Genomic DNA, 16,845 nt, shown 5'->3' on the forward strand with positions numbered 1-16,845 from the left:
ATTCATCCTGACATATACCTTCTGGTATCCATTTCTCATAGTGTAGAAAGCTGCACATATGAATATTGCATAGTCCTGCATCATCCAATGAAAGCTTTCATTGTAGCGGCTCTCCTGGGCTGAAGTTGAGTGGAGAGAAACCGGGGTTACATCAGGCTGTGTTTTAAGACCAGAGCAGATGCTTTTCACTAAAGTAGACTGATACCCGTTATTTCCTTCATATTGACAACTTGTAATGATTTTTTTATTTTATTTTATTTTATTATTTTGGACAATTTTCTGCATCAGCAACCAGAACAGAAAGCCTGATCTGCATGTTGGGTTTGAATTTACATCCTAATGCATGTCTTAGTCATTAAAGCCATTACTTCTAGTTTGATCATGACTGTATTTCATGTGCATGCCTCCTGCTGTGCCAGTCAGGCTGCCGGAAGGGAAGAGAAGTAGACAGGACACACATTGGGTTTCTGCAGGGACCAACAAGGACCTCATCCAGCAGCAGCAGCACCAGCAACAGCAGCAGCACACACCCCTCAGCCAGTGATGCATCCCCGCGGCAAGGACACTGACAACTCCTCAGAGTCGTCTTGACTTTAGGATGATGCAGAAATCCCTCAACGGCGGGGTTTACCCAGCTGAAGCCGGAGAGAAAAAGCACAAAGTCGGCTTCGTCGGCTTGGACCCCGGCGCTCCGGAATCCACCAGAGACGGGGCGCTGCTCATTGCGGGCTCGGACAGCACCAAGCGGGGTGGCATCCTCAGCAGACCCAGGTCCAGTATCTCCTGCGGGAGACCCAGACCGTCGAAGAAAAATGCCAGCTACCGGAAACTACAGAGTTTCCTCTACAACGCGCTGGAGAGACCGCGGGGATGGGCGTTCGTCTACCACGCTTACGTGTAAGTGCTGTTCCAGTTTTACTTGGCTTTTTAAAATGATTTTTTGTGTCGGTTATCGTGGCCTTTCTGACTGATTCGGGGTGGGGGAAGCTTGGTGGAGTTTGGGGAGTCTATGGCGCATGTCAGGTTAACTCCAGCTGTGGTCTGATCACCTGCAGTCAGTCAGTCAGCCAGTCAGCCAGTCTGTCTGTCTGTCTGTCTGTCTGTCCGCTGTTTCAGCCTCCAGTTCTGCTCCTTCAAGCTGATTCTAGCACGTGTTGTCATGATGCGGCAGCTTTCAGCACCGCTCTGTGCGGACAGCTCCGGGCCGCCTCGGTACTTCTGTCCGAACATCGCAGAGAGGTTCTGCTCCGGCATGACTCCACACTTATCCAGCGACCGCTTTCTGCAGTCAAACTGAAGCTTTATGGGGTTTAAACGACTACAAGAACTTTGGTTTTTGTCTTTGCGACTCAAGGTAAAGGTGGCCTGGGTTCTTATTTCCTTTTTATGGTTTGTTCTGATCATGAAGAAGACAGGTTTTATATTAGTGGCTTCTAAGTATAAGGGATTGCAGTAAAAAGAACAAATTAACAAAATGGTTTTTGCACTGCAGGTAAAGAATCAGTAAAATGTTATTTTGAACAAAAAAAATAACTGATTAAGCAAACAGTTGGAAAAAACCATTAAACGGTAAAATTCTGCACATTTTAGGTTCCTAGGTTGGATCTGGGCCCAAGGAGCAAAGAAACTAAATCTTTCTCCTCATAGTTTAGATCTGCTACTGAGAACATTTATTAGCTACCAGATTCCTGATGATCTGAGGTGACTAAATATTAGAAGAACAACAACAACAACAACAACAAGAAAACAGTAATGCGATGTAAAAATTTGTACTTTGACATGCAGAGTCAGAAGAGATTCTATATGATGTTGTCTTTTTTCCAGGTTGAGACCCCAGATTAGAGCTGCAGCTAGTTGATAGACTTTGACTGAGCCATTACACAGTAATCTCACCTACTGAAAGTGAAATCATCCACATATTTTTTCTTTTGTCAGATTTTTGCAAGTTTGTACTTGGCAGACGCACTAATAGACTTTAAGAGGCTGTTAAGGTTTAGGTTTGATTAGTGGCATCTAGTTTTCTGGCATTTTAGTTCTGCATCATTAAGTCAAGCTGAGTTCTTGGTTCTTGGATCAAAAAAAGTTTTGTCTTTCCTGCATTAAACTGAAGGAAGCTTAATGAAGAAGCAACAGGAAGTTGTGCATCATCAGTGATGATGTAATAACGGTGTAATTAGAGCCTGACTGGACAAGAGTGCCATGAGGAACCCCACATTAAAACCATGATGTTTAATTCCCTGATTTCTAAATACCAAGTAAAACAAAAACTCTGTCAAGTGAAATTTGAACATATTTACAGTAAAACCTCAGAATGGATTTCATGTTCTGTTCAGCATCACATTCATTCAGTTCAGAACTGAGATCCAGTAAAATCAACACTGAATCTTTTCATGTATCACTGTCAGGGTTTAATAAACCGTAATAAGTTCAAAGTTTACAATTACATTAAAATAATCTCTGTAAGAGAACAATGTCATACTTATTCAAAGCCTTTAATTGTAATCTGTGATCTGTTCTTTCTATTTAAATAAATTTATTTTGCTATTTCATTTTCTGAAACAAAATGAGCGAGTAAACAACAGATGGATGTTTTGCTAAAGATGTAGCACAATAATTTAAGATTAAATCTGTTAAAATAGTCAGAAGAATTATAGCACAAGGTTCCCCTAATACTTTTCATAATTAAAAATAAATATGTCTGAACTCTTTTCAATTTATAGATGCCTAATGTAGAACCTTGAAAAAGTTTAAACACCTCCTGATATTTTGCATCTCGGATCTTCAGCACTCAATTTACTTTTAATGAATTTATAAACTTGTTTTTTCCAAATTAAGAGCTGAAAAATACAAAAATTCAAATTCATTAAGTACTCCTGCCCTGCTGCCATCACAGCGCTGTCTCCCAGATTTACACACACTGACATCTAGTTCAGCCTAACTCTGAACATTTTCTTTATTTTTTATTTTCTGGGAAAGACAGAAACTAAAACTTCACTTTCAGGTGACTGACTGAACAGACCTATGAGATTTATGTCATATATTGTTTTGCTTTATTGTCTCCTGTATTAATCTGTCCTCATGATGCTGCATCTTATCTGTTCTCTCTTTTTTTATTTTCTGCAAAAAAGCAACTTTATTATTTGCATATTGCATACTTTCTTCCAGTTCACAAACATGCACAAACTTTATGTGGCCAATCACAAAGTTTCTTCATAAAATACATCGAAGTTCGTTTCTGATGTAAGGAAATATAAAAGGCTCCTGAGTGTCTTCATGTAGTTTAGACCTCCTGTGGTTTGTACAGTACTCAGATGAAAACGGGTTTGGATTTGTTTCAAAGCGTCCATCGCTTTTTGCTTTGGTCAGATATTGAACTGTGATCGCCAACCAGCAGAGAAAATGGCCATAGCAGCAATCAGGCTCCACTGGGATCCTGGAGACCCAGCACACACACACACACGCACACACGCACACACACACACACACCCGCACACACACCCCCACGTGCGCATGCACACGTGCGCACACACAGTACTAGGGGACTTTTGAAATATTAACGGTTTTCTGCTCCAGTAGCAGCAAGCAGTTTTTTAACAGCCGCTTTGCTCTCTGACAGACCTGCGCTGACCAGTGTTGTTCTTTGTTTGAATGTTACTATTTCTAATGGGATTCAGGTGATTAAATCTGATTTTACTGGTAAATGTAACTGAAGAAAGCAGTGCTGTCACAAAGTGAAGCTTCACACAGAAAACATTCAATCTCAATCTTATTGCAAAGGATTTCTGCAGCAAACCAGAACTTTGTGCATTTGTTTTATGAATTATTCATATCCGTCACATTTCATTTAATCTTCCGACTCGTTGCTTCAGCCCTGATGATTTATAAAGCTATCGTGTGTCCACGATAGTTATAAATCATCAGGGCTGAAGTCACGTCTTTTCAAGCCTTCTTCCTTCGTTTCCCTCAGATGTAAAAGAAAAAGCTTTTGCCAAACTAAATGACAGCTTTGGATGGCATCTGTTTTCTCATTTTAAAGTCTGTGACGTCCCAGTATGTGGCGCATTAGTTTGGTACAAACTCCATTCTTGTTGTTTGTGTCTGTACTTTTTTTTTTTTGCTGTGTTTTGTCTTCTTTTCTGAGAGCCAGTCTCTTTTTTCTGCCAGGATGTAACACTGACCTTTCAAGCAGCAGCAGCAAATATGAGGTTTTGTTTAATAAGCAGAGGAGTAGCACTGTTAATAATAACTCATGTTGTCATCTTATGTACAAACTAATGGTAGCACTGCAGCAAGTTAGCTGCCATGGGAAGTTAGAACAGGAGTTTTTTAAGAATATTCTAACACAGTCTGGAAAAAGTGGAATTTGTTTTTATTCATTTCTACAGTAGATACTGAAAAATACTTGTGTTTCCTGAGATATCTAGTGACTTTCCCCCTCTGAAATGTACAAATTTGTTTCTAGAACTCAGTTGCTTAGGCAGCTCTGAAACTGAAATCAAATGTGGTTTTTAAACAACAGTTTAACAAAAGTTTTTCAAATTTATGTTGTATTTTATTTTTGTAAACTAGTTAATCTTAGAATGCTTTTATAGTGTCACATAATCTGAAACGGAACTGATGTATTTTAGATCCGTTGCTAAAAGAAAAATCACTGAAAAAGCTTTTTCTAACCTGAAACCAAACTTCTTCAACATAAACAGGATAAAACCTAAAATCTCCAGAATGTTCTAAAAACTGTTGGAAAAATCTATAAATCTGGGTCTGTGAAAAAAAAACATTTTAAAACCTAACTGCTTCAAGAGTTATGGATAAGTTAGTGTGTTTGTGTTTTTTGGTTATGCAGGAACCATTTTGGTGGATATTTCTCATTCCTCAGTCAAGCCTCATCTCCTGCTGGTGATGATGTGTATTACACAGAGGCGTCCTCTATGTCAGAATCAGAATCAGGTTTTATTGTCATCATACAGAAGCTCAATGAAGTTCGTTTCAGTAGCCCAACCAAAGACAAGACAAATAAACACTATACCTAATGGGTAGACGTGTTTCCCTTTAAACTTTGATTGTCAGATTATTAGGCTGCACAGTGGCACAGTTGGTAGCACTGTTGCCTTGCAGCAAGAAGGTCCTGGGTTCGATTCCCGGCTGGGGTCTTTCTGCATGGAGTTTGCATGTTCTCCCTGTGCATGCGTGGGTTCTCTCCGGGTACTCCGGCTTCCTCCCACAGTCCAAAAAACATGACTGTCAGGCTAATTGGTCTCTTTAAATTCTCCCTAGGTGTGAGTGTGTGTGTGCATGGTTGTTTGTCCTGTATGTCTCTGTGTTGCCCTGTGACAGACTGGCGACCTGTCCAGGGTGTACCCCGCCTCTCGCCTGGAACGTAGCTGGAGATGGGCACCAGCAACCCTCCCGACCCCATTAGGGACAAAGGGTGAACAGAAAATGGATGGATGGATGTCAGATTATTGGTCCAGTGAGTGTACTTAGCTCTTTTTTTTGTACATTTCTGTGCAAAAAACTAAATTTGATCAACTAATTAGAAATTTGGTTGTATAGAACTTGTTTGCACACTGGAGTAGAGAATCCATTAAATCTTTGGTGTTGTTGATTCCAAAGATGTGGGTCTGGATCCCTCTCAGAGCTGTCAGACACCACATGGAGGGTTATGAGATCATCTGTGTTGCTTTGTGTGTGTGTGTGTGTGTGTGGGGGGGGTGTCTATGTGTAAATAAATCTGTTGTTGTGCGTTTATACATTTTCAGCCATCTCTGATTCTGTCTTGGCCGGTTTGTTTTGAACTCCATGACTGTTCGCTCTGTTAAGATTCATTTACTGAAATTGTCTGAATTTATTTGTAAAGAAAGCTATGGGTTGTGTTAGAGGTTAGAGGTCATGGCTGTTAACGCTGATGCATTAAAGTTCATAAAGTTATAGTTTAGTAGAATCTGGATTCTAATTCTCCTCAGAATCTCCTCTGGAAATGTCTTTTTATGCATATTTTCCCTTCATTAGAACCTATTTAAGAGAAAACAAACTTATCCACCGTCAGAAAGTTTAATCTGAATCTAAATCCTGTCCTTAATATTTTCTTTTTTTACTGAAAAAAATTCCATTCATAAAAATCTGAAGACTATATTTGCATCTGAAATCTCTCCAGTTCAGTTTCCTGCTCTGATATCCTTCCTGATTGCTGAGTGGGAGAAAAGCTTCAGCAAAACCAAATTATCTCAGGTCTTCATCAGAGCTCAGTGGAAGAACATTATGGAAACAGACGGTAAGGAGGAGGCGAACTGAGACTGCAGTTTGTGATTAATCAGTGGCAGCAGAGTCACGTTGTGTTTAATGAATCTGAGAGGCAGATTGAGGACATGATCCAGTTCTGCGTTTTGCTGAGCTGGCGATCTGAAGAACTGAGGAAAGAAATAAAGGCGAGGGCAAACATGAGACAGATGTTGGCTGCCAAAGGCCGAGGATTTGACTTAGTGTATGTTTCACAGGACAGAGGTCGGCTGTGAGGAGCTCTAGCCCTGACTGGGATGAAGTCCTGGTGCTCTGCTGGTCCTAATAAAATAATGATTATTATATTATCTAGTCATTTTATTTAAAAAAATTCCACAAAATTAGCATTTTCTCAATGCAAAAGTTGAGGATTAAAACTGATATATCCTTATGTTTTTGATATTTTGGGGGGGAGGAGGAGACAATTCTTTTCTAAGATTGGGGGGGTACAAACCCCCCTGACCCTCATGGGATTTCCACCCATACTTTAAAAGGAATTCATTTTCTTTAACAGATAAAACCAGTCAGTGGCTGGTTTTATTAAATCATTTCTGTGTTATCACTGCTGTGTCATTTATGCAGAAATAATCCCTGAGAGAGTCATGAGTTGACCACACGCTACTGTTGTACGTTTCCATGGTCAGTGGAAACCTTCTCCATGTAGTCCTGCTGGGTTTGTTGCAGTCTAAATGTAGTGATAAGGCTGTTTGGCATCATTGTGCTGAGCGCCACAGATCGATGTTTCTCCATGTGCTGCCCAGAAGGAAAAGCAAACTGTTCAGCAACAACAGCAACCCTTCATCCTAACCGGTCTGCCGTCACATTCCTGAGGTCTGGACAACAAGTGGACATTCATATTTGTTGCAGCATTTTTTAGCTGGACGGAGGAATGAGGTGTTTTTATGTTTAAGTTCATTTTTGTTTGAAACACGATGTGAAATGTTGGCTTAGGATTTACTGTGTCTTAAGCTAAACTGAACTTGTAATGACATTAATGTTAATGAGATTTTTATTCATCAATCCATTTTCAACACCAGCTCATCTTGCTTCACCCACCTTGATAATTCAGAAACTTTAAAAATCCATAAAAAGTTGGAATTTTCTGTACTGATAAAAACCTTTACTATATTATTCTTACTATACTGATGACACATTTCCAAAAACGTGTTCTTAAATAACATGTTTTGGAAACAAAATTGATTACTTAAGATACATTATTGTAATATTTTTTGGTCTTGCTTGCTCAAGCTACCATGGAGCTGAAATGCTAAATCCGCCAGATCAGCTAGCATCCTGTGCTAATGCTAATACTCACATTTGAAGATGGTATGGAAGCTCGTTTCCGCCACTCTGTTAAAAAAAATAAAAATTATCTCATAATAATGAGATAAATTATACAATTATAATGAGATAAAAAATAAAATAAATGATCTCATTATTTTGAGATACTATCTCATTATTATGAGATAATTTTTTTTTTTTTTTTAACAGAGTGGCGGAAACGAGCTTCCATAAAGATGCAATCGAAGCTAAATAAATGAGTAACTTAAGTAACGGAAAAACATAAAGTGTATAATCTTTAACACATTAAAAGCTTTTTATGTGCTAAAAGCCAGGCTATCTTTTTCCCTGGTACTAGTGCTATGTGAAGCAGAGCTAGCTGTAGCTACAAACCCAACAGGGATTTATCAAAGTGTATCTTTTTAGTTCACTTCAAATCATTTTTCAGGACTTTGATTTGACTCTGCTTTCCAGTTAATGATGACTCCAATCTTTTGGAGCTGTGCTCAGCTGACGGTAGCTGGATGGATAGTTGGGGTGTGTGGAGGAGCTGGAGGCAGGTTCTGTCCCTCTCCGCTCTCCTCTTTAGCAGCTGCTGATTAACTTGGCAAAGTCGAGGTAGGAACGATTTTCATCCTGCAGCCAGCCGCGTCTTCTGCTGCATTTCATAATGCCTTACTTCCTGTGACCAGTTGCAATTTATGTGTTTCACAAACTGAATGTTGATTTTTCTGCTGACTTTGTGAAATGTCTGCCTGGTGACATCATAGATACTCAGATAATGAGTATCATATGTATTTACAGTATCACAAAGTGCAAGGCTGAACAGTCTGAAGCAGTGATATCACTCTACAAAGCAGTGTTTGTGTTTAGGGAAGTCATAGTGACAAGTCTGAGTACTGGAAATGGAAGGCTATATTTCCAGACTGCAACACAAAAAGTCAGGACCAGCAGGCAACTCAAGGGATTCAGAGAATACACAGCAGCAAATTCAGTCAATTTAACACCGCAAACCATGTTTCTTTCCAAGCTTACTGTGCCTATTTCCTTAGCTGAATTTATAAGAATACCTTGAATGACACAGTTTGACAGACATACTATAGTAGTAGTATATTTCCTTATTTTATTATTATTATTTTAGCAAAAATAAGGAAATAAAAGCTTCATGTACAGTAGATAATCAGAAGATTTCACCTCACAGGTCCAGTCTTATATCTTAGCTGAAGCTTTCCCCTGTTTCATATATTTCAGATTCTGTTCATCTAATGTAGATAAATGTTTATTTATTTTGTATTTTTTAAGCTCACCCTGGTTGATATGTCATGGAACGCACTGAAAAAATTGAGAAAACAGCTAAAGTTGAAAGAAAAGCTTAAAATAGATTGAATAAAGTTTGATAAATTAAATGTACCTTTATATTTTTGTATATTCTGCCTTTAATGTTACAGAAGATGCATGGTGCCTATTTTAACCTTAATGTTTTAATGAACTGTCATAACAACCTTTATTACCATCAAAAGCTTAGAGGTTTACTAACTCTTTACCTACAGACTAATAGTGACAGCATATCTAACTACATTGTTGCTATTAGAACTGTTCACATGAATATGATACCATCTCAAAAACTATCAGGCTATCAGGCAACATTTTAAGTTGATTTGATCAGTGGAGATATTTGCAGAGTCAGAGAACAAAGCTAAAGATTTCATATCAGAAAGTGTAAGACAAAAATAAACTCTTCCACACTAATGGCACAACAATCCAGTCACAGAGCCTTATGAGGAAACCACTACTTTTGGAGCCATGCTAACTACATAACTCAAAAGCAGCAGTGGTGTCTCATTTTACACTAGTGACTTACTGGATTTTCAACAAACCTTTCAAGCATGATCATCACACCCTCTCCTAGAGTTTAATTTATAAAATAGAAACCATTCACTGAAAACAGTGAAGGTTTTGATGCTGGAATTTTTTCTAGAAATTTGTGTTGTATCTCTTGGTGGAAAGTTTTTTTTAAAAATTGCTAATATTTTCTTGTACATGCTAATTTGACGAGTTTCTGGTGAGGTTTTGTAGAAAATTCCTTTAGCCACCTTGTTGAAGCAAACTGTGCTTCCTGTGGTTTAACTAACTAATTAACAAAGTCCTCTCTCTGTCATCTTTTGCAGCTTCTTCTTGGTCTTCTCCTGCCTTATCCTGTCAGTGTTTGCCACCATCAGAGAATATAAAGACAACTCAGAAAACGCTTTGTACATCTTGGTATGTGCCACTTTGTGTTTTGACCCTTAGCTACAGAAACTTTCAAAGTCTAACTGCTGTAAATACTGTAAAAAGCTGCTCCCTCCCTCACTTCTGAGTCTGTTCTCTATTATAGAATGAAAACTTATGTCATCTGATCTCATGGACACTCAGCAGGAAACCTAAATAAGAATATGACCTTTATCATGGATGTAAAGTCTTACCATAAAAACTAGTTAAAGGTGACCTATTATGCTTCCATTGAACAGGTATACATATATGTACATATCTATAAGTTATATAAAACATGTTCATTTCATTTTTTTTTTTTTTTTTTACACAAAATCATTGTTAGATATGGAGATGTTACTCTGCTCAGTTCTGCCTATTTTGAGCTCAATTGTACATCTTTGAAAAACATAAGTGGAGCGTCCTGCACAAACCAACAAGAGCAGCAAGTGGTTTGTGAATGGTAAACCTACAACAGAACATTTGTCTTTTCCAGCAGCCACTGAACACAACAGTAAAACCAGCTGACCAAACATGCTGAAGCTCAGCTTGGGTTGTTAGGTTACAGGCAGGGCTCGGCTGGGGTTGCTAGGTAACAGCACAGAGTGGCTCAACAATTGGGAGATTTTTGAAATTGCTCATTTTCCAGATATTAAAAACATTAACTTATTGCTAAAAAAAAGACTTAATGTTTTTTTTTAATGCTCTTGGTCTGTTTTTAGAAGCAGTTGAGACCAAAATTGAAATATAAAAACATGCAAAATGTGAATTTTGCTTAATAAATCCTCTATAAATTCTTTTTTAAATGAAACATTTCTGTATTTTATGAGCCTGGGAAACTGGCCTCCTTAACACTTTTTAAGAAATTGCAAATAAACTCAGACTGTTCCTAATCTTTTGATAATTACTTAATAACTGATTCAGCATTAAACTCTACAGCAGTGTGGTAGACAAGCTCATTTCTCTTGTCATCTTCATATTCACATATTCACTTCCTGCTGTTCCCTGGTTTTCATTTGCTTTGCAGGAGATTGTGACCATTGTGGTTTTTGGAGTTGAGTACATTGTGCGGATATGGGCCGCTGGATGTTGCTGTCGCTACAGAGGATGGAGGGGGAGGTTCAAATTTGCCAGAAAGCCTTTCTGTGTCATAGGTGAGGAAACAAGTTTGTTTTGCCAATTATTTTACCCTGAACATAACTCAGACTTTTTGGTTTTTTATTTCAATGTTCCTCGCAATGAATCCTTGAAGAATGATCACAATAGACTTTTGTTTTATAGAAGAGTATTAATTATTATACACAGATATCATCTTGTGGTTGTCTCCTCAGACATAATGGTGCTGATTGCCTCCGTGTCGGTGCTGGCAGCCGGATCTCAGGGGAATGTCTTTGCCACCTCGGCCATCAGGAGTTTGAGATTCCTGCAGATCCTGCGTATGCTTCGGATGGACCGCCGTGGAGGCACCTGGAAGCTCCTCGGATCTGTTGTTTATGCCCACAGTAAGGTGAGCTAGATGTTACAGCTGCAGTACGTACCTTTATAAAATGTTTTTTATGTATTTGTTAAAACTGTCACCATGTCCTGACAGTTTGTTATGAGACAGGTAATCTGTGAAAACATCAATCTCCTCCACATCCTCCCTGAGCTGCTATTGCAATCTAAAGGAATGCACCAAAAACAACCAATCAGATCCAGGTGGAGGGTCTTAGCACTGTCAATCAAGCTCATGCACTTGCTGCTCAATGTCCTAAAGTTGGAGAAACAACTCTTTATCCACTGTTATCACTGGCCATGCTAACTACCCTTAGCATTCACAACAGACTATGCTAGCTGCAGCTTAGCAGAGAGCAAGAGGCTAAGGGTGTCAGGATCTGTTCCTTATCTGTGTTTATTTTGAGTTTCTGTGTCTCTGAGTCTCCGTGTTGTCCTGTCTCCCCTTGATTGTTCCCAGGTGTTTCTTGTCTCCTTGATTACCCTCTGTGTATTTAACCCCACCTGTGTTCTTTGTTCCTCGTCGGGTCCTCGTCGTGTTTGTCCAGTACCGGTTGTCACTGTTTGTAAGCTTCTGCATCCTCTCCTTTGTGCTGTCTGGACTTTGTGTTTTGGATTCCCTGGATTATTGTTTCTTTATTAAATTCACCATCATTCATCCTACTTGGGTCTCAGAGTCTGCCTCCACCACAACTCCCGCAACTCATGACAAAGGGGAGGGGAGATGAGCAGCCACATGAGATTGCGATTAACAGTGCTAAGACCTGCCTCCTGGCTCTGATTGGTTGTATGATCAGTGAGCACTTTGAGAAGGCTGAGGAGCTTGATTTTATTTTATTCTTTTTTCTTTTTCTTACAGAGTAACAAACTGTCACGACATGGTGACAGTTTCAACAAATATGTAGAAAAAATGTTTTTTACAGATGTTACATACTGCAGCTGTAAGTGTAAGTGACAGGGTTTGTTTTTATGTACTTTGTATTGAAGTCAAAAGAAGCTGAGCAAAGAATGTTCTTCAAATGTAGTTTTGGGTGTTTGAAGATAAGACGTCATTTCTCCAGATACTCATCAACTTATTTATGTCATCATGTTGAGAAAAAGTTTGTTAAATGAACACATTGTCTGGAAATAGTGGCTCAGGTAACTAGACCTTTGCTGGAGTCTGTTTCCTTTGAACCCTGTCGTATTGGGATTTTTGTCTGATTTTACAGTAATACTGATTTTATTTTCTCAACATAAAGAGGGCAGCTGGTATTCAGAGGAGTTATGGACTAAACTAAACACCTGTGAATAGCTAACCCATGATTACTTGAGATACCTTCAAAAAATACTTACAACTGTCTATTTTAATGGTTCAAACACCAAAATACCGTAACATACATTAGCGCTAGCACAGACGCTAATACCTGCTGTCTTCCTTTTCTCCTCTCTTTGAGGTTCAGCCAATCAGTCTCCAATGAATAGATTGGCTGCTTGGTAAACACCAGCCGATAGCAGCACTGCACCAAGATATTTTAGTTTCCTAAACTGTATTTTCTTAAACTTTACAAAAACAACTATGAATATGCAAGTTTTCTCCAAACAATTTGGAGTCACGTTTTACAGAAACTTGTTGGTGAATTTCCAAATACAGAACTGTGAAACAGTGGCGGCAGTCCACTATATTGGGATAACACCTTGTTTTACTGAGAATTATTGAAATATTTCATTAGTGAAATATTTTTGCTCACATTGTTTATCAGTTAAATTATCTCATCATTTTAAAACAGCAGATTTGGTTTTGTAGTGATGTTCTTTTAGTCTTTTTAAACACATAAGATGGAAATAAACATAATTTAATCAGCTTGTATTTGGGAAATAATAAATCCATCTGGTTTTCCGACTTCCAGCAAGAAAACGCCCAGCTTGTGTGTGAGCATTTACATCTGGTGAAGAAATCTGGAATTAAACTTACAATCTTTTTCTCTTGGTAACTGGAACTTCTTTTGAGTTTTTAACTTTTCTTACAGCAAAAAGCCGCTGCATTCATTTGTGTTCACTCTGACACACAAAGTTCTGCTGTGGAGAGGAAACGTAATTTATGTGCTTTCAAACCAGATGGTTGGCTTGCACTAACAGGCGCTGCTGCTGTTCCTACGGGAGGCAACAAGTTGAAACAGGATGTGTGTGACCAAGGGAAATAAATACATTTATTAAACACCACTTAAGGCTTTGGGCTCACATCATTGTGTCCAATATTATTATGTGCTGATTGTTTTACCAGTCGACAATAGCCTCCTGTCTTGATGCCACTTTATTGCTTTATGTCCCCTGATGCTCACCGTACTGTTTTCCCCTGCAGGAGCTCATCACAGCCTGGTATATTGGTTTCCTGTGCCTCATCCTGGCTTCCTTCTTGGTCTATTCTGTGGAAAAAGAGTCCAATGAGGAGTTTGAGACGTATGCTGATGCTCTGTGGTGGGGACTGGTAAGGCAGAATAACTGTGTTGTTAACATAGAGCTAAATGGGGCCATGACGTTTGTTCAATAGAAAAAAGAAATTGAAACTGAAAAAAGTTTGAAACAAAGAAATTGGAACTGAAAAGAAATGTTTTGAAACAGAAAAATGTGAATGATGTTTTACAAAGAGATGTCTTGATCAATATACTTGAATTAGATTGATATTTTTGTATTTTCCTAATTTATGTCTACTTTTTTCTTAGGTCACACTCACCACCATCGGTTACGGTGATAAAGTTCCCAAAACGTGGAATGGACGCTTGCTGGGAGCTGCATTCAGCATGATAGGCGTGGCTTTCTTTGCCCTTCCTGCTGTGAGTGTGTTGGTTTGTGGGGAAAGCTTTAAACCCAAACGCTGACTGAGTTCCTGTTGATGTGATGCTGCTGCTTTATGTCTTCATTAAAGACCGTAGATCAAGTTCTGTCAAGGGCATTTCTCTGAATGTGCTTTCATGAAGGTTAAATTTCTTCCCAGAATAAATCACCTACAGTTTCACTCATTTCAGTCCAGTACTTCAACATTTTTAGTATTCAGTTACATTCTATTTGTTTTTTTTTATCAACATAGACCCTTTTTCTTGACTAGTGTTCCTTCTCAAACCTTCTGACCTTTAAAGAACCAATTCATTTAGATTCATTACACTGAAACAGACTGTGTGACTAAATTTACTAGGTACTGAAGGTCGGACATGTTTTTGAGGAGTATAGCTGATTATTTCAGGGTGTAACGTTCTTCCTCTTTCAGATTAAACTCTATCTTTTTCTGATTAGGGGATCCTGGGCTCTGGCTTCGCCCTCAAAGTTCAGGAGCAGCACAGGCAGAAACACTTTGAGAAGCGACGTAACCCTGCAGCGGGCCTCATCCAAGTATCTGTCAAAGAAAAATTTCATCACAACATATTCAGACCAAATTCGGTGTTTTCTGCTTTTGGTTGAACCCTAAAGTAAAACTGTTTCACTGCAGGCTACCTGGAGGTTTTATGCCACTAACCTCTCCCGTACAGATCTGCTGTGCACTTGGGATTTTTACGAGCAGACTGTCGCTGTTCCCATGTACAGGTAAGAGATGGCTTACAAGCGCAGCTTGCTTACTCAGCGTTTTCTGAAAATCCTATTGTTTTACTGTATCACATTCTGCTACAATTATTGGTGTTGTAAGCACGGTAGAACGGAGACTATCCTTTTCCCATCCAGAGTCTTTCTGTGGGATCAGGTGTGGCTGCCTGTTCTCCCAGCGGAGCCTTGGCAGAGATATCTGCCTGAAAGACATTTTAAAAGACGATTCTCCCTACAGCCACTTTGAGAAATTAATTCGATGTCCAGTGCTGCAATGACTCAGCAAAAAAAAAAAGAAAAAGCATTTAGCTTCACTTTCACACAACAGATTTATGACTTTCAAGGTGTGTTGGAAATATCTTGTGCTGTTTCTCACCTTAAATCGGAATTTGAGGTGAAAGGGTGACGGTTAGACGGCAGATTTGATGTGATAAGCTTGAAAGGACCCTGAAGGCAAGTTTTAACCATTTTAAATTGGTTAAACCATCCTCACAGATGCAATCCTATTTCTGTGTTCCTAGAATCATCCCACCGCTAAATCAACTGGACCTGCTGAGGAATCTGAAGGGAAAGTCATTCAGGTAGGAATATGATTTATGTATAATATATGTTAACCTGCCAGTCATGTTTCTGGACTGTGAACATGCATGACACAACATGTTAACTCCATGCGGTAAACGCAGGCTGGGATTCAAACTCACAACCTTCTTGTTGCTAGGCAACAGTGCTACCAGCTGTGCCACAGTATGTGAATGTGTTTAAGCATTTCACCTGTGTGTCTGTCAGTGAATGTGTAACTGGTAAAACTCATGCAGCTACTGCTGCCCCCTGCTGGTTGGCATGTGTTTCATAGGAGACATCATTTACTCTGGAACATTTTGAAAATAACTACTTTATTATTTGTAATACTGATATAAAATTTTCACTAAGGTATGGGCATATTATCTTTGGTTTTCATGGAAAGAATATGAATGCAGCTGGATGACTGGCAATTAATCTAATTATGATATTTGGTGAATTTCATGTTTACAAATGTAAATTTCTGTCATCATCACCCATTTTTTTTTATAGTTTTGGTTAACTACATCAGACTATACTTATTCACTTTTTCCAAGAATACAAACCAAAATGCTGTAAGCAGATATGAATGTTGTACTTCTGGCACACTTTATTTCACGTTTTGTTTTTTCTTTATATTTGTAAACAAAGATGTTTTTTCATTTAAAAAAATTCTTGCAGATCCACATGTTGTGCTGTTACTGCAGAAGATAAAATTTTCCTGGTCCAATAATTTATGTCCTCTTCATTTGTTTTTTCATTTGTAGTTCTAAAGAATCTCCACCCTAACATCATGGAGCGATGCTGATCAATCATTTACTAACACAGAGAAGCTGCAACTGATAGTTTGTGCCTTTTTTCTCCTTACAGGAAAGATTCTCAGGCAGAAACCTCACCCAGGTCTGTGAAATGATTTCTTTTTATTCTCATCTTTCACCTTCCTTTGGCTTCACTTCAACTTGGCTCTTAGATGCTGCTGAGGCACTCTTCTTGGGGGAGAGTGTGCGAAGTATATCTTGGTGTATGTGGGTGTGTGTAGGGTGTGTGCGTGTGTGTGTGTGTGTCAGACATGATCGTGGCTGAGCGATAAAAGTGCCTCCTTCAAGAATGGTCTTGCTGCATTTGCTCTCTCGCTCAAAGATCAGCTCACTCTGGCCTCTCACAGCTTTATGAGATATTCACAGGGTGACCAGACCCCGAGGAAATCTCTGTGAGACTTTGTGTATGGAGGATGCGTAAGCAAGGCAAGGCAAGGAAAGTCTGAGAAAAATTTGTATAATAGTGCCATAGTGTGTTGCAGTTTGGCAATGACTTCAGCTGCTACGCTGAAGTAGCAGTTGTGTTGTCAGTTACAGACAAATGGCATCACTGGTAATACATTTTTATCTGTAGTTTGAAAATAATACTGAGCTCCTTTTATTGGGCTGCGGATAC

General features: G+C 38.9%; 1 protein-coding gene across 2 annotated transcripts; it reads left to right on the forward strand.

Moving 5' to 3' along the window:
• Window positions 1-144: 144 nt before the first annotated feature.
• LOC116723460 (potassium voltage-gated channel subfamily KQT member 2-like) lies at window positions 145-16,392 on the forward strand. 2 transcript variants are annotated; one of them, XM_032568419.1, is made up of 10 exons: window positions 145-897; window positions 9,726-9,816; window positions 10,832-10,958; window positions 11,136-11,311; window positions 13,640-13,765; window positions 14,001-14,111; window positions 14,569-14,664; window positions 14,762-14,856; window positions 15,375-15,434; window positions 16,282-16,392. In XM_032568419.1, the coding sequence occupies exons 1-10, from the start codon at window positions 599-601 to the stop codon at window positions 16,322-16,324; spliced, it is 1,224 nt and encodes a 407-aa protein (XP_032424310.1). In that variant the 5' UTR covers window positions 145-598; the 3' UTR covers window positions 16,325-16,392. The 2 variants fall into 2 exon arrangements, with proteins under 2 accessions (XP_032424310.1, XP_032424320.1); XM_032568429.1 differs by lacking the exons at window positions 15,375-15,434; window positions 16,282-16,392 and having other exon boundaries at window positions 14,762-14,860.
• The last annotated feature ends 453 nt before the right edge of the window (window positions 16,393-16,845 follow it).

The sequence above is a fragment of the Xiphophorus hellerii genome, chromosome 1 (assembly GCF_003331165.1).
Source record: "Xiphophorus hellerii strain 12219 chromosome 1, Xiphophorus_hellerii-4.1, whole genome shotgun sequence".
NCBI lineage: Eukaryota > Metazoa > Chordata > Actinopteri > Cyprinodontiformes > Poeciliidae > Xiphophorus > Xiphophorus hellerii.

Excerpts from the sequence above, each read along its gene's own strand:
- LOC116723460 (XM_032568419.1), top strand. The coding sequence starts at position 599 with ATGATGCAGAAATCCCTCAACGGCGGGGTTTACCCAGCTGAAGCCGGA. Across the intron at positions 9,817-10,831 it reads AAAACGCTTTGTACATCTTG|GAGATTGTGACCATTGTGGT; the intron begins GTATGTGCCACT and ends TTTGCTTTGCAG. Across the intron at positions 10,959-11,135 it reads AAAGCCTTTCTGTGTCATAG|ACATAATGGTGCTGATTGCC; the intron begins GTGAGGAAACAA and ends TTGTCTCCTCAG.